Source organism: Pecten maximus, chromosome 19 (assembly GCF_902652985.1).
Source record: "Pecten maximus chromosome 19, xPecMax1.1, whole genome shotgun sequence".
NCBI lineage: Eukaryota > Metazoa > Mollusca > Bivalvia > Pectinida > Pectinidae > Pecten > Pecten maximus.
In genome coordinates this window covers 18,046,794-18,065,612 of record NC_047033.1, presented here as the reverse complement: position 1 = coordinate 18,065,612, position 18,819 = coordinate 18,046,794, and the positions used below count along the sequence as shown (strand labels likewise).

The following is an 18,819-nucleotide window of genomic DNA, read 5'->3' as shown; positions in this document are numbered from 1 at the left end:
TGCAGTAACAATATGTTCACCATGGAGAGTTTCCTGAAATTTTCAGCTTACTTAATAATATAAAGTTTGAAAAAAATAAATTATGATGTTTAACCACAGACATATAATGCTACACTGACATTGAACCAAGGCCCTTCATTTTCCACACAATTATTCTCCAAATTTCAGAGATAAAAAGAACAATATATATATATATAGTTTCTGTTTTTCAAAAGTACAGATTTATATAAAGTATACCAGCTAAATTTATAAAGAAGGGGCTTCTGTCCGGGGGGGGGGGGGGGGGGGCTAATGTCCGGGGGGGGCTTTCGTCCGGAGGGGCTTTTGTCCTAGGGGCTAATGTCCGGGGGGGCTAATGTCCGGGGGGGCTTTTGTCCTACACTCAACATGGAGGGACTCGAACCCGGGACCTCAAAACTCTAGACGGACTCTCTAACCATTTGAGCTACATGGCCACCGTTTAGTCCAGTCTAGTTCCACTGCACTATTCTCGTTGTCACATTCAATCAAATGGATCGTATCCACTCCAATTAAGCAAGCCTAAATGGAAGAGGAAGATGAAAAACGATAAAATTACCTGACGGAGCTTGTACATACAATGTACGTTAATTGACCACCTCCAGCTAGATGTCACCATATTAACACCCCCAACCCCAACCCCCTCCGGCCATGGACGGTTTTACCCACAGCTTATACATGTATCTCCAATGCCGGCACAGGTAGGACTGTGATCTAAAGTTCTCTGGCTGCAGTTCAAAGGAACCTTGCAACTTACCTGTGATAAAAAATCACAACTTACCTGGCTGTGATCGGGTGACAAGTTGACAAACGGTGATGAGTACACAAGCAAATTCACACATTTTCTAATAATCTGATATTTGTATAATTGTTTATAGCCAAGTTCAGGTATCAAACGCTATTTTTACCAGCGGTTTTATCAAGCAGGGACATACATATCTTATATGTCCCTTTATCAAGTAACCATTAAGGAACATAAAATGTCAAACTTTTCCGGAAAATCAAAACCGGGAATAATATGCATAGCAAAAAATATTAGGAGAAAGATCCTACGGTCGGTTAATTTATGTACATGCCTGTGATATTTAAATAAGACACACTAAAAAAAATCCTTGCACATGTTTCACTTTTTTAATGACCGTTCCTTTAAATATCGTTATTCAATAAAACCGAAGACGAGTAAAGTTCTTTATTACTTTAAGCCTTTCGGCTCAACCGTAGGCATGTGTATTATAACAAAATTATTGATCACTTTCGCCACATACCCACAAGTGTAGGACAAAAGCCCCCCCCCCCCCCCCCCCGGACATTAGCCCCTAGGACAAAAGCCCCTCCGGACGAAAGCCCCCCAGACATTAGCCCTCCCGGACAAAAGCCCCTTCTTTATAAATTTAGCTGGTATACTTTATATAAATCTGTACTTTTGAAAAACAGAAACTATATATATATATATATATTGTTGTTTTTATCTCTGAAATTTGGAGAATAATTGTGTGGAAAATGAAGGTCCTTGTTTCAATGTCAGTGTAGCATTGTATGTCTGTGGTTAAACATCATAATTTATTTTTAAACTTTATATTATTAAGTAAGCTAAACATTTCAGGAAAGTTGTCCATGATGAACAAATTGTAACTGATTACACATAATTTTGACTTCCTAATATACTGCAAATATTGATAATCAAAGAAATGCCTACAAAAGCAATACATATATATGGACCATCATTTGGAAAATCGTGCCAAGCCCCTGTGTATATAATCGACGGAATTTATCGGGTACCTGTTTCCGACTTCGTAATTAGTCTCGCCGGATGTCGGAACTACAGCTGAGGCGCGGTAATTTCCGTTCGACTTCCGTGTTGTTGTAATGGGTTGGTTTGGTTTGTCAACAAACACGAACAGATGAAGAGACATGAGGATATTGGCATTTCTCATGGCTGTGTTTGCCTCCACAAATATAAGCACAGGTAGAATCGATCGTCGTCAACTTTTTATATCAATCGCTGAATCGCGAATACCCAAACAGTAGCAACACCTGTAGCTAATTTTATCGGTCCCTCGTTACAGATCAACTGATACAGCTTAAGTTCATATCTAACCGTCCTCAACAATATGTCGCCACGTCAGTATTTAATATACAGTATTAATATGGATAATTTCGATAATTGCTTGACGACGATAATTTAGCTCCGTTTATGACGTTGAAAAGTTTTATTTCTTAAGTAATACAAGGGGAGACAATTTAACAGCTAACTGATTGCTAGTTTAAAGTTACTTTGTATTTGTTTAATGTTATTTACTTTCCTTGGGATATTGTGCATGTTTAAAAGAATCCAACCTAAGAAATGTATACAGTTTTCCTGTTAACAACAAAATACCTTAAACCTACATTATAAGCTACTTAATCTTTAATTTCCATAAATTAGATTAAAGAATATGAAGTTTTTACAGCTAAAGTTATGGTTGGTAAATGTGTATTTTTAAGAAATTCGGCAATATGTATATGTAGAGTAAAAATGATAGGGATAAATTATTACAACACATTTTATATATGACATCAAACGATTGTCTCTGTAGAGATATTCATACTATATCAGATAATCTGAGTCATAGTTCTCATGTCTGATATAGAAATTAATTGGGAGTTATGTGATAAACAGAATCTTAAGCTTGTGTCTATGTTGTATGGAATATATTAATCTTGTTCAATAATTTTATATGCCACTTGTTGAATTTAGTATAGACTTGTGTCTTATAAAATTATTGAACTTGTTTGATGAATATTAATTACGTAACATGTGACATAACAACTCATGAACAATCATCCATTTTGATTATAATTTACAAATTATTTTTCTTACAGGGGAACATGATATAAGGCTGAAGTATTTTGAAACTCTGAAGATATCTGACATAAAATTACGAACTCGAAGAAGCATAGATCCAAATCCGAAGTCTCATTTACATCAAATTTCCTTTCATGCTCTTGGAAGGTATGTGAGGTCTGAACAAGTCAAAATTTAGAAGCAATCCTCAGGGATAACTCTGGCTCTTAAAACCTATGGGAGATTTTATGAGATTAGCAAAATTCCTATGAGATTTGTCTGTATAAAGAGGTACAATTTTGAATTTTTAATGAGATTTTTTTGAAAAACATCAGTAAAAATCCCCAAATCTCTGCCCAAAGCGATCCCTGAATCCTATCAGAACCATTCAAAAAGAATGATAAGGACTAAGCATCTGAATGAACTCCTCCCCCCCCCCCCTAAAAAAACAAAAAACAAAACAAAAAGTGTTTTTATTGTAAAATGTATGTACTGAGCCATTTCCTATTATTTCTATAAAAAAGATTTAACCATATTTGAATATTATGTATAATGCCAAATAGCTCAGAGAAGCACCCAAGCTTAACAGAAGAGTTTGATGACAAGTAACCATTAATTATATATTTGCTGTTTTGCTCAACAGAGACTTTAATCTTGATCTTCGCCTTTCCACCATTATATCACCTGGATTTAAGGCTACTATTGTAGACAGAGAAGGGAAAACACGCAGGGAACCTATAGACCACACACAATTCTTCAGTGGAAAACTTGCAGGTAAATGGGAGAGATATGACACATGAGATAACATGGTAAACATGCCGGGAGTGTTTGATGAGTAAAATAAGGATATGATGTTAACCGGTAAATCTCCTGTTGAAGTGAATTTGATTTCCAATTGAAAGCAGACCACCACTTTTTTATGTACCAAATATGTTCCAAATTGGCAAAAACTATCTTCATTTTCATGTATCCTTTTTTTTTTTTTTAGATTTTTTCTTGCTGTTAATGAATTAGTATGTTTATCCATTAAGAACCATCCCTTAGATTTTCCCGGTATTGGAGCATTCTATCTCTTCAACATAATTTATTTTTTATTTTAAATTTATTGCTATCTTTTGCTTTTGTTTTGAGGATTTTGGAAAGTTTGCAATTGTTCTAATTTTCTTAATTTATTTCATGATAAAGGACACAGTCACACTCGCCCCCAGGTAGTGTGTACATTTCAACAAGGTATACATTTCTAGTTGAAGCAATTCTTATAATAATGCATGATGTATTAAAATATACGCTGTACATATTTTTATAATTTATCAGACATTTTAAAAGTTTCATTATTTTTCATATTTTTAGCCCACCATCATTAGATGCTGGGCTTTACAAATTGCCCTGCATCCATGGTCAGGGGTCCCTGGTCCGTTCGTTGTCCATCCATCCGTAAACAATCCTTGTTATCGCTATTTCTTGAAAAGTACTGGAGGGATATTTTTCATACTTCATGTAAAGGTTCTCCTTTGTTCTTAGTTGTGAAAGGGGCTGCAGTGGCCGAGTGGTTAAGGTATCCCGACACTTTATCACTAGCCCTCCACCTCTGGGTTGTGAGTTCGAAACCTATGTGGGACAGTTGCCAGGTACTGACCGTAGGCTGGTGGTTTTTCTCCGGGTACTCCAGCTTTCCTCCACCTCCAAAACCTGGCATGTCCTTAAATGACCCTGGCTGTTAATAGGACTTAAACAAAAACAAACAAACAAATCTTAGTTGTACCAATTTAATTTAGATTTTTGGTCAGAAAAACAATATGGCTAACTGATGGCCATCTTGGATTTTTGAGAAATAACAAAATGGCTGTTTTAAAAGGCCTAGAGTGATGTTTCTCGAACTTCACATGTAGGTTTCACTTGTTCAGGTGGTTACGAGGAATAGAAGAATAAAGGGAAAAATAGAGAAGATCAGTCTGGCATAGAACCAATACAGATCATTTAAGGATTGGAGCCAAGATCCCTTTGGGATCATTCCGGATCAGATTAACAAATTATGGAAAATCCTGGAGCACATCACATGGGTGTACCTATATTAGTAAACATGTACTTCTAAATTCAACAATTTTACAAAGTGCCTTACTATAAAACAAAACCATACATCCAAGCATTTTAAAGTTATAAAGCTTGGGAGTTTTAATTAAATCTGGAAATAAAAAATATAACATTATTGAAATAGTGCCATTAAATGTAGAAATTAATTCTGCTAGTGTGATTTCTAAATTTAGAGCTTCTCATTGTGTTTATTTATTTGTAATACAAGCTGTATATTTTTGTGTAGGTGATGCTGAGTCGGACGTAACAGCCCATTGGGAGGACGACATATTGATGGCCAGTATAAGTACTACAGAAGATGATTATGTGATAGAGGTAGGTTTTAATCATCAATTATCCTGATTAACGAAGTATCACAAAACATCATAATTATTTTAGATGGATAAGAATCTAATTGGAAGTTCACTTTCTCTATTTGGAAAAAAAATTAATATTACAGATTAAATTAAACAATTTATTGTTGTGTTGCCTTGTTTATATATTTTGTTATTAAGAATCTCTTCTTTTTTATCATTATTAAAATATGCAAAATCATTTCTCAGTTAAGATATTTTTTCTGTAAATTAGAGTTCAAGTTATTTCACCATTAATACATATTTTCTGTAAGGTGGTAGTTTGTCCCAAATAACACTGTTGTCATTCCATACCTATATGTAACAGCCGTCCTGGCGCGTCCTTCCTCCGTCCAGTAACCATAGCATTATAGCGTACAGGAAGTCTGACTTGATATTGGACCAACACTCGGACGACACTGGATACAGGTATTTATCATCTACATATATATAAGTATTGTACTGTATTGGAGTATATAAGTATTGTACTGTATTGGAGTATATAAGTATTGTACTGTATTGGAGTATATAAGTATTGTACTGTATTGAGTATATAAGTATTGTACTGTATTGAGTATATAAATATTGTACTGTATTGGAGTATATAAGTATTGTACTATATTGGAGTATATAAGTTTTCTACTGTATTGGAGTATATAAGTATTGTACTGTATTGGAGTATATAAGTATTGTACTGTATTGGAGTATATACGTATTGTACTGTATTGGAGTATATAAGTATTGTACTGTATTGAGTATATAAGTATTGTACTGTATTGGAGTATATAAGTATTGTACTGTATTGGAGTATATAAGTATTGTACTGTATTGGAGTATATAAGTATTGTACTGTATTGGAGTATATAAGTTTTGTACTGTATTGAGTATATAAGTATTGTACTGCATTGGAGTACTCTATTTCAGAGTATTTCAACAGCAGTGCTATTTTTACACATTTTGAATTATGCAGCAAACATTTCTGGCTTCAATCAGATGTTTGTCAGAATTTGTTAACATTATGCCTTAGTAATCCTTTGAGGTATTTTAGTGTCACTGATTGTAATTATAAAGCAATATTTAATGGTAAGAATCTTAAACTATTCATTATCCATATGATTAAGGAATACAGGTACATTTAACAGATAGGTGTAGACAAAATCACCAATGATATTTTTCTATATTTATTAACTTTGTTCCTTAAAGGGAAAGATTTTGTGACGGAACAGACAACAATATTCTTCGAGATGAGGATTTAGAACCGAAAAGCGTGGAAGTTAATGAAGGTAAGTATGTAGGTACTACAAGGTATACAATTCTGTATAGACTTCCAGATGTTGCCTGCTTGTTTATCTATTATTTTATAGCAAGGAACTTTGACTGAATTTTAATTAACAGCATTCCCTAATGAAAACATCTCACATTTGGGTTGATTAAAATTTAAATGGACTGAAAAGAACATTTTTCAGAGGACTAAAATTAATTGAGAAGATGTTAACTACATTGAGAGATATAAATCTACAATTCAATTTACTACACTTTATGAAAGAAATACCCTGTTCATATTGAAAGCCTTGAATGCATTTTAAAGAAAACATTTCCACTGTAAAGGAAATACAATTAATGTTACACTCCAGTTTTTTATGTTATGACTGTATAAATAATTAATGTTAATTCTTATAATTTAATTTCGTCTTATACACACCAAGATATTTCACTGTCTTTGGCGAACTCTTTTCTGTGATAAATTATTACGCAACGTCATCAGCCAATCAAAAATGACGTTACATTTCGCAACGTCAAAAATTTTGTTATGGAGGTATAACAAAATTATTTCAGCCAATGAAAATGCGTGTTTCATACAAAATTAAATTATAAATGATAAAATTGCTCTCTAATTCATACCCACATACTGTTTATTTTTGTTTTATAGATGAATCAGAGATGAGGGAGAGAAGGGACACCTCTAGTCAGATAGCTGATCATAAATCCTGTCGTCTGTATGTTGTGGCTGATTACTCATTTCATACCAATATTGGAAAAAACAAAATCCACTGGACAGCCAGTTATCTAGTAAGTTTGTTTCCTTTTGTTACCATGGTGACTGTAACTGATTCCAATGTTAGATAATATTTGTGGCTAAGGTTAGCTGATATTTGGTAATAAAAGACTTTTGAAAAATGTGGGAGGAGTATGGCAGGACTGGGAAAAGTCACTACAAATAGCTTGGTCTAAATTATGGATGACTGAGGTTATGTAGTCTGTGTTTCCATTGGCACCAACACCAGATATTTTAGACATTTTGACATTGACTTGAGTCCAATAAAATGTCTAACATCTGCTGTTTGTATCTAGGAATGTCTGGCTAACTCTGCTGTAACGAATGACTCATCCTAGTTAAAGTATGTGTCCTCCTATTTGTTGTTGAAACATTTTTAAGTCAAAGGTCCAGCTTGGTTTCATCTAATCAAATTGTTGCTTGTTAAACATCAAGAAATCTTTAAATGCAAGAAAGTTGTAGTGCATGCAGTACATAGGTCAGTATATAGGACATACAGTACAGAGGTAATTATATAGGACACACAATACAGAGGTCATTATAAAGGACACACAGTACAGGGGTCATTATATAGGACATGCAGTACAGGGGTCATTATATAGGACACGCAGTACAGAGGTCAGTATATAGAACACAGTACAGATGTCAGTTTATATGATACAGTAGAGATGTCAGTATATAGGACACAGTACAGAGGTCAGTATATAGGACATACAGTAGAGAGGTCAGTATATAGGACATACAGTAGAGAGGTCAGTATATAGGACACAGTACAGGGGTCAGTATATAGGACAAACAGTACATATGTCAATATATAGGACACACAGTTCATATGTTTATATATAGGACACACAGTAGAGATGTCAGTATATAGGACACAGTACAGGGGTCAGTATATAAAATATACGGTACAGAGGTCAGTATAGAGGACAAACAGTAAATATGTCAATATATAGGACACACAGTACGGAGGTCAGTATATAGGACACAGTAGAGATGTCAGTATATATGACACAGTACAGAGGTCAGTATATAGGACATACAGTGCAGAGGTCAGTATATAGGACACACAGTACAGAGGTCATAACATAGGACATACAGTACAGAGGTCATTATATAGGACACACACTACAGAGGTCAGTATATAGGACATACAGTATAGAGGTCAGTATATGGGACATACAGTACAGAGGCCATACAGTACAGAGGTCAGTATATAGGACATACAGTACAGAAGTCAGTATATAGGACATACAGTACAGAGGTCAGTATATAGGACATGCAGTACAGAAGTCAGTATATAGGACATACAGTACAGAGGTCAGTATATAGGACATACAGTACAGAGGTCAGTACATAGGACATACTGTACAGAGGTCATTATATAGGACACAGTAGAGATGTCAGTATATAGGACACAGTACAGAGGTCAGTATATAGGACACACACTACAGAGGTCAGTATATAGGACACACAGTACAGAAGTCAGTATATAGGACATAGAGTACAGAGGTCAGTATGTTAGACATATAGTATAGAGGTCAGTATATATGTTATACAGTACAGATGTCAGTATATAGATATGACACCCAGTACAGAGGTCAGTATATAGGACATACAGTACAGAGATCTGTATCTTTAGTGAGTAAAAAGTTAGTTAACTATAAGGCTAGTATTGTAGTTTCCTGTCTTAGAGATGTTTTACTTTGAATTGGTAAAGTTTACATCTTAAATGTGAAGATTAAAGTTATTTAAATTACTCACAATTATTTTATTCTTTTTCAGATTAGCATATTAAACAAAGTAAATACAATATATAAAAAGACCAAATGGCCTGATGACAACTCAGGGTTGGTTGGTTTTGGATTTGAGATAGCAGAGGTAAGATTATTCCTGTATGATATATTTACAATTTAGGGAATTTATATCTGGATTCAGGATCTGTTTATTGTGATACATTTAACTGATAATAAAGTATTTAATACAAACATTTATTTGATTTTGAACCTGACAAACATTCTTGTTACCACCAGTTAAAGATCCATGAAGCCTATACTTATGGTGAAGGGGACCATTACAACATGCCTGACAGGAAATTCAACACGACTAGACTACTGCAGGTACAGTCTCCAATTGTAATCATACGTCTATTGAGTAGTGATCCAGTAACAGACCAAGTTATCAGATCAACAGGAAACCATAATTTGTATAATAACAGATACATACCATATTTATCTGCAAATAAGCCCCTGCCCTCCTTCATTTTTGCAGAATCATCAATTTTGAAATTAATAAGCTAAATAGATTTCACAAACAAGCCCTACCCAAACTTTAATACTAAACTTTTTACACTAAAGGAAGGGGTCTTATTTGAGGATAAATACGGTACAGTATTCCAAAAATATAAACATGACTTCATCATGTGCGTATGTACTTATGTAAGTTAGAATTACTTCTATATTAATATAAAAAATGAAATATTATATTCCATATTATTATTAAACATTTTAGTATTATCTTTCTTATTCATAGTTTAATGTTGAATGTCTGTTAGGTTTTCAGCAGAGGTACAGAATTCCAAGGGTACTGCTTGGCTCACCTATTTACATATCAGAAGTTTGGACGAGGTGTACTGGGCTTGGCCTATATAGCCTCATATAAGCCGAATACACCAGGAGGAATATGTTCACCTTGTGAGTAATAAATAGTGGGAAGCACTCAATATACAGTCACCTTATAAGTTATCTCAATATACAGTGACGGTATAAGTTATATCAATATACAGTCACCTTATAAGTTATCTCAATATACAGTGACGGTATAAGTTATCTCAATATACAGTCACCTTATAAGTTATCTCAATATACAGTCACTGTATAAGTTATCTCAATATACAGTCACCTTATAAGTTATCTCAATATACAGTCACCTTATAAGTTATCACAATATACAGTCACTGTGTAAGTTATCACAATATACAGTCACTGTATAAGTTATCTCAATATACAGTCACCTTATAAGTTATCTCAATATACAGTCACCTTATAAGTTATCTCAATATACAGTCACCTTATAAGTTATCTCAATATACAGTCACCTTATAAGTTATCTCAATATACAGTCACCTTATAAGTTATCTCAATATACAGTCACTGTATAAGTTATCTCAATATACAGTCACTGTATAAGTTATCTCAATATACAGTCACTGTATAAGTTATCTCAATATACAGTCACGGTATAAGTTATCTCAATATACAGTCATTGTATAAGTTATCTCAATATACAGTCACCGTATAAGTTATCTCAATATACAGTCACTGTATAAGTTATCTCAATATACAGTCACCTTATAAGTTATCTCAATATACAGTCACCGTATAAGTTATCTCAATATACAGTCACTGTATAAGTTATCTCAATATACAGTCTCTGTATAAGTTATCTCAATATACAGTCACTGTATAAGTTATCTCAATATACAGTCTCTGTATAAGTTATCTCAATATACAGTCACCGTATAAGTTATCTCAATATACACTCACCGTATAAGTTATCTCAATATACACTCACCGTATAAGTTATCTCAATAAGTGTTGAAAAGTCTAATTAGCTATTGGCAACTTGAATTTACAAGTCATGGAAATGTATTGGACTAAATTAATGAAACAACCATGATGTATAAATAAAAACCTGAACCTGGCTTTTAACGATATAAAGGTAGTGATTCACTGATAAAGTCTATAGATGTACATACATTTATCCTGCAACTGGCACTGCCTTTTTGGAATACACCCACCATATATATTTTTGCTGTATACGAAAATTTTTTAGAATCTTAGCATGTCCGTCAATTCGACTGACCTTCTTCCAAGTGAAACAACATTTAAAAGGCAAACATATTTGAGACATTGTTGATACTGTTTCACTTAAAAAATGCTTATTTTTGATGACTGTTGAATAAAGAAAGACACAAGTGAGCGAGCCTTGGCTCACCACTTTTGTCTTTCTGTCCCCAGCCCAAAATACAGCTTATATTTTAAGACACTGACCATGTATTCTCTTTTGTCTTGTCAGATGATTTAAAACGGAGATCAAAGTAATGTTCATGTTTCTAGGAAATGATTTAATTCCATTAATTTTGCTGCCTTTGTTTTTCAGCTTTCACAGTGGATGGTCACCTGTCCACTCTAAACACAGGCTGGAGTACTTCAGCCAACAGTCAGGGAAATAGAGTTCTCTCCCTTGAGGCAGCGCTGGTCACTGCTCACGGTACAGTATTATCTACCAGCTAGCTTATCTCTATCATGTTAATGGTTGTATCTCTATCATGTTATACTTTCAAACTTTATAATTTTGCCTTATATTTTTTTCCTACAATGTTAGCTTATAAACTACATAAATGTGTTAAAAAAAAAAACATTTAAAACCTGGAATTGAGAATATGTGCTACATCAATTCTATACAAAATATCAATAACTGCAATTTTACAATGCTCATACGTCTATTGACTAATGAATGTTTCCTTTTCACTCTTTTGTTTATGTGTGATGTCTTTGCTGGATGAACAGAATTAGGTAAGTGACTTTTTAACATGTCGTATCCTTTGTTAGCAAATGAAGAATCCTATCTTGGCTAAATATTTTACCTTATTTTATTTGAGAAAATCTAATTGGAGTAAAACAATTTACACCCATTAAATTTTTGCTTCAGTTGAAAAGTGACAGACTTCTGGTGGATTTTTTCTTGTCAAAAATAATAAACAACTGATTGTAGGTCACAGCTGGGGGAGTGAACATGATGCCAGTCTAAGATGTTCTCCAAAACGTGAGGAGGGCGGTCACTACCTCATGTATCCCTACTCTGTCACTGGCTACGAGACCAACAATAAGGTCAGTGCATAGGTCAAAAGATAAAGGGGTCATTATATAGGTCAAATGGTACAAGGTCAGTATATAGGTCAAACAATACAAGGGTCAGAATACAGGTAAAACGTGACAGGGATCAGTGCTTAGGGAACAATTTAGGGGCTAATATATATATAATGATATTGAGGTCAGAATTTATGTTAAACTATACAGGGTCACATAAGTAAAACAAGGCAGGGGTCAGTTTATAGATAAAACATCGCAGGGGACACAAAGCATAGAGATCAGTATATAAGACATACAGTATATAGGAGATAATGTATATTGGGCATACAGTATTGAGATCAGTATATAGGACACACAGTACAGAGGTCATTATATATATAGGACAAACAGTACAGAGGTCAGTATATAGGACACACAGTACAGAGGTCAGTATATAGGATACAGTAGAGCTGTCAGTATATAGAACACAGTACAGAGGTCAGTATATAGGACACACAGTACCGATGTCAGTATATAGGATACAATAGAGATGTCAGTATATAGGACACAGTACATAGGTCAGTATACAGGATACAATATAGATGTCAGTATATAGGACACAGTACATAGGTCAGTATACAGGTTACAATAGAGATGTCAGTATATAGGACACAGTACAGAGGTCAGTATATAGGACATACAGTACAGAGGTCAATATATAGGACACCGTACAGAGGTCAGTATATAGGACACAGTACAGAGGTCAGTGTATAAAACATTTGGCTAAATATGTCAGTAGTTAGGGTGGGATATATTTGCTATCTTTCATACATGAGTAATTTGATCTATGACACAGTTGTTTTATCTTAATAGCTTATTTCTTCATTGGCAGTATTCATGTATGTATCAATATTGTGTACTGTATTGAAAGTACACTTACATGTTTTACATGTTTTTTTTTGTCCTCAGTATTTCTCACCCTGCAGTAGGAGATATATATATGTTGTTATGAAGTCTAAAGCCAAAGATTGTTTTACAGGTAAGTATAATCTTTATTGTACAGAAGCATCTGAAATGTCTCAATATGTCACAGGTGTATAATCTACAAGAGTAAATGCTCCGCTGCCGTTTGTCTAATCTAGCCATTTGCCCGTATCATGTATTGCTGCATCCTCAGCATATCCCCCTTGCCACTTTCCTTGCATTACAGTTTGAGTATTAATTGCATAGTGAAGTCAGAACTCTCACACTGTTGTTATCACACCTGCAAGGAAAATTTACATCTTAGTAAAAATCCTACAAATGCTGTTTCATTGCAATTACAATTAGGCTCACACCCTATATTGAATTTATGTGTTAGACATCTTGGTCTATAACACGATAAGTACTACCTTAAGGTATAAGGAATGATGAGGCTAAATTTCATTATTTTCAGAATTTGTGTTTTTATATAAGTTTTCAGAAGCAGTCTTTCACAGGGTAGTATGATGTAACTCTGTAAAAATTTTAACTTGACAGCTAAGAGGAACTCCTTTTCATTCTGTGGAAACGGTCGTATAGATCAGGGTGAGGAGTGTGATGCTGGGGTGTTTGGTGATCAGTGCTGTAACAAGGAGTGTCAACTGGTGGACGATGCCAATTGTAGGTAGGTAGAGGGGAGACAGGTTACTAAGGAGTGTCAACTGGTGGACAATGCCAATTGTAGGTAGGTAGAGGGGAGACAGGTTACTAAGGAGTGTCATCTGGTGGATGATGTCATGTGTAGGCAGCTATAGGGAAGACAGATTACTAATGTCAGCTTGTGGATGATGCCATGTGTAAGTGGTAGAGGGGAGACAGGGTGCCTTTGAAAACTAGAAATTTTTCTTATTGATATGAATTAAATCACTTTGTTCCTCAAATGACTGATTACAATGCAAAGTACTGTAATCAACTCTGTTTGAAAGATAAACATGTCTATTTAAATAAAGGTTACTCTGAAAATGGTAATTTTAACTAAAAGTTATCATATAAATGTTTTGTTTTCAGTCCATGGAATTTTGCCTGTTGCCGTAGTAACTGCAAGGTGGCACCTTTTGGCACTATCTGTCATGACATGCCGGATGACACTATCAGTTGTAAGGGGACGGCGTATTGCGAGTATCCTTTTAATATAGGTCGAGAAACAGTGTTATCTAAGCTGCAAGTTAAGTAAAGTAGACCAGACTGCAGGGAGATCTCTGATGTTGTATAGTCTTCTGTACTTATTATACCCCCGCAACGAAGTTAGGGGGGTATACTGGAATCAGGTTGTCCGTCCGTCCCTCCGTCCCTCCGTCCGTCCGTCCGTCTGTCTGTCTGTAGACACATTTTGTCCGGACAACTCCTCCTAAACCGAAGGGCCGATTTCAATGAAACTTCACACACGTATTAATGAGCATGTGTAGATATGCATGCCACTTTCTTTTTCTCAAAATTATAGTTGCTATGGCAACTGGTCACTATAAACAGGTTTTCCGATAAGAACCATAATTTTAAGTTTGTCAGGACAACTCCTCCTAAACCGAAGGGCCGATTTCAATGAAACTTCACACAAATATAGAGGACCATGTGTAGATGTGCATGCCACTTTCTTTTTCTCAAAATTATAGTTGCTATGGCAACTGGTCACTATAAACAGGTTTTCTGATAAGAACCATAACTTTAAGTTTGTCAGGACAACTCCTCCTAAACCGAAGCGCCAATTTCAATGAAACTTCACACTAATATAGAGGACCATATGCAGATGTTCATCTCACTTTCTTTTCCTCAAGATTATGGTTGCTATGGCAACTGGTCGCTATATTACTGGGTTATCTTGGCCTGTAATTAAGAGTTCCAATTCACCATTGACTCGTGCAGATTACGGGGGTATTAGTCAGCCATCCTGGCGACAGATCTAGTTGTTTTTATGGTTACTGGACCGGACTCATGTATTCTATTTGGAATCCATTCTAAGGAGACTATCGTATGTACAGAACTACCTATACCAGACCTTTGATATCGTTTTCTTTGTAAGCCTCATGTTAGTCTGACTATTAACTCCTTAATTTATTTGCCTTCTGTTGTCTAAGCTCTTTCCATGTACTGGTGGTATATTGCTGAATTATAAGGCAAAATATTCTATGAAAACTTATGATACATATTATGGAGATGAACTTGACTGCTTTTGTTTAAATATTTAAAGACAATTTAACCTCTTTATAAACATTTTCTTTAATGAGACACAGCGGGATAAATATGACATGTCCCAAACCAAAGGATAAGGCTGACAACAGTTCCTGTGTGGATGAGTGAGTAATCTCCCTTGGTTGATACTCGATATGTTTTAAGTATTGTTAGTAACAGTAGAATTTGCCCTAAAGACAATACTGTATGTATACAACAAAAACCTGTCTGTAAAGGCCACCTGTATATAACAAAAACCTGTCTATAAAGGCCACATGTTTTAAGCATATATATAATATGTGTCATGGCCACCTGCCTATATAGGCCATTTTTGTCTGGATTTTACTGTTGATATTTGAAAAAATAAATCTTACACATAATTTGGACCAAACTTAAAGTACCGACAACAGCAGCTCATACAGAATTACTTAATAAGGATAGAAATAAAATGTAATTTGTACAATATTTTATGTAACAAATGATAAGGGTGCCATATATAATCCGAACATTTAATACCTTGTAACAGGTGTGTCTTGTATTAATGCTTTATACATTATAGTAGTCAACATCTTTTGTAAAAGTCATTGTAGATTCTAAGTGTCTGTATCGTGTTTGATCGGTGTATTCATAAATATACCATGTCTGTGTTACAGAGGTCGGTGCATCGACGGAACTTGTCTTGGATATTGTGAACTGAGAGGAAAAGTTGCTTGTATATGTCCCCAAGGTAGATATCTGATACACATTATCAGTTTATCACAATAACTGGTTTGTATTTGTGTTTTCAGCTGTTGCCTAAGTCAGCTATTGCCATTGCAGTTTCTTCATTATATATATACTGTATCTGGTCCAAGATTTGTTTTCTTCTCAAAAGACATAATAGGCACTACTGTTATATGTATGCAATGTGTTGGGTGATGTTGAGATAATACTGTGATAAGGGAGGTAAGCCAATCGGCAATTCCGGATAATGTTGCATCCGCATCAGCATCCTTTGTTTATTATTATGTAATGATCCGGGTCACGGATATGCTTGATAAGAAAAATAAACGACATGGCATCCTACAACACTTGTTCTACTGTGTATAACCATAACACCCCCCAAATTATACGACATGGTGGAGAATCCGGGGTCGATCTTCAGATAAGTACCTCTTCGCTTGCTTTATGACCATTATGAACTTTTGAGAACTACCATTTTGTCCTACTTTGGAGAACACTGAACTGTTTGTGTCGAGCCAAAATCGTACCATGATACCCATGTGCTTTTCGGCGGGAAAAAAATGCCGAGATATCACAGATACGTGATCTACCGGTGAACAGAACTTTGATGAACTTTCGTCATTCTCAACACATACTTCTTTGGATTGGACATACGTGTACTATAGTATTATCTTATTTGTTCAATGGAGATACTTCATGCTGATCATTATATTGTTTTGAACTGTCGCCTTTTATATCGACTTCTACCATGTGCTTTCCAGCGGGGAAAAGTCGCGGTTAACGAATGTACCATGTGATTTTTAAACTTTGATGAACATTTACTTATTTCAAATTCACGTCAATGCCATATATCTTCGTATTGCTTTGCCATGATCATAATGAATCTATGGATGAAAAAATGGAGCTAGTTGTAGAAATACCACATTTTGCTGTCGGCAATGTCGTCCAATCAATCGGATCTGGCATCGACCATTTTATATTCTGATGGTGAACTGTCTCAAGACATTTCAAGTAATTTATCAACCTATGATGATCTCGACGCTTCATTAGAGGATCAGATTTTCCCAGCATCGTTCATAAATGACAACTATTTTACTGAAGAACCTTCACACAATTTGTTAACTATAAACATTCCCAGGAAGTCGACAGATTTTGACTCCATATTGAATATGGATATCTCAAAGTGTCGAAAATTTTCGGGTTTGTCCCATGAAAATGCATCAAAATTTTTACACGAGTTCGAGTCTTTCGCTACATTATATTCCCTTCAGGGAGATTATTCTGCAGACTCTTTAGACAAGCGAGTAGCAGCATTCCATTTATTATTGCAAGGACCCGCAAGGACATGGTTTACCTCTTTACAGTTAATGCGAGTACCTGCAGTTGTCCGCTACCAGTCCGGCTCTCCTTTTAGAGAACCAAAATTTCATGAACACGAGTTTATCAGTGCATGAACCGCTGGAAGATTTCTACGCCAGATTGATGGAAAGAGGCCAAAGGATAGGAAAATCTGATCTTGAGATTTTGTCTAAATTTATGTCGGCATTGCCGGCAGACCTACAGCGATTTGTTGGCGCCAGTCAACCTAAAGACAGTCGTGCAGCTTTAACAGCGGCCCAGATGGGGTCACTGTATGGTTGTCGTAATGCGCCTGCACTTGCCGTTTCTCACATTCAGCCACAACCTTCCCAGAACACCACTGATTTCAACTGTATGGTTGAGAAGCTCTCTGACCTTGTTGATGCTTTAACTACAAATTCTAGGGGGCGATCACCAACCAAAGAACAAGATACCGGAACACGTCACCGCTCGCGCGCTCCTGATACACGTTCGCGTCTCGATGAAGGTCAAGTAAGCTCATGTTATAGATGTGGTGGCAGAGGCCACAAGCAATATAACTGTCAATGGAACGGTAATGGTGTTCCTTCACCAGAGACCCTGTGTCAGCTCTGCAGCATGTATGGACATACAGCGATTACATGTTATCAGTTAAACTATCCAATCCCGGCGAGGAACACCAACCAACGGCACAACTCCCCGGGATGTCCAACATTTCAGGTGCCGCCACCTTTCCCATATTAGATTCAGAGACAGATCCAATGTCCAACAGTTCTGTAACTTCAGACTCTGACTCTTTACCATTATGTAACAAAAATGAATCAGGAGACACAAATTTCATGTACATGCCTGTCAGGTTTGAATCTACACAGGTAGCTGCTCTCCTAGATAGTGGTAGTCAGATCAATGTTATGTCATCTGAATTATTTAGTTCACTACCAGACAAATGTAAATCTCAACTAGATTTTGAACCTTGTACAAAGATTATTTTGCCTAATAAGCAGTCAGTACATATTGAGAGTAGGGCTACATTGATTATGAAATCTCCACAAGGGAAACACTGTATTGATGTTTATGTTATCAAGGAGAGTTCACAACCTTTGTTGTTAGGTAGTAATTATCTTGCAGAACACAAGCTTGTTTTAGATTTTGACAATTTTTCATATTTTTCCAAGAAAAATAACATTGTGTGTTCTCGAAGGTGTGTTATAGCCCCTAACAGTGAGTGTCGCTTATGGGCAACAGTTTCAAAAACTATGCATGGTGTACAGGGTTTATGTAAAGGTAATATGAAAATGGCAAAATGTGGATTGTTGTTAGCCAGAAGGGTTGTAAATGTTAACCAAAAGGGCAATGTACCTATTCAGATTTTAAATCCTACCAACAAACATATTACCA

General features: G+C 35.4%; 1 protein-coding gene across 1 annotated transcript in view; it reads left to right on the top strand.

The window, feature by feature from the left end:
- Nucleotides 1–1,856: 1,856 nt before the first annotated feature.
- LOC117317391 (ADAM 17-like protease) overlaps nt 1,857–18,819 on the top strand; it is a 34,424-nt gene continuing 17,461 nt past the window's right edge. Inside the window, exons 1-18 of the mRNA XM_033872202.1 lie at nt 1,857–1,984; nt 2,881–3,010; nt 3,486–3,616; nt 5,160–5,248; nt 5,594–5,694; nt 6,469–6,548; nt 7,196–7,335; nt 9,107–9,202; nt 9,355–9,441; nt 9,876–10,014; nt 11,483–11,593; nt 11,893–11,898; nt 12,098–12,213; nt 13,144–13,213; nt 13,693–13,819; nt 14,203–14,313; nt 15,423–15,485; nt 16,014–16,087. Coding sequence (XP_033728093.1) covers nt 1,930–1,984; nt 2,881–3,010; nt 3,486–3,616; nt 5,160–5,248; nt 5,594–5,694; nt 6,469–6,548; nt 7,196–7,335; nt 9,107–9,202; nt 9,355–9,441; nt 9,876–10,014; nt 11,483–11,593; nt 11,893–11,898; nt 12,098–12,213; nt 13,144–13,213; nt 13,693–13,819; nt 14,203–14,313; nt 15,423–15,485; nt 16,014–16,087 — 1,726 coding nt within the window. The 5' untranslated portion in view covers nt 1,857–1,929. The remainder of the gene's footprint in view (nt 1,985–2,880; nt 3,011–3,485; nt 3,617–5,159; nt 5,249–5,593; nt 5,695–6,468; nt 6,549–7,195; nt 7,336–9,106; nt 9,203–9,354; nt 9,442–9,875; nt 10,015–11,482; nt 11,594–11,892; nt 11,899–12,097; nt 12,214–13,143; nt 13,214–13,692; nt 13,820–14,202; nt 14,314–15,422; nt 15,486–16,013; nt 16,088–18,819) is intronic.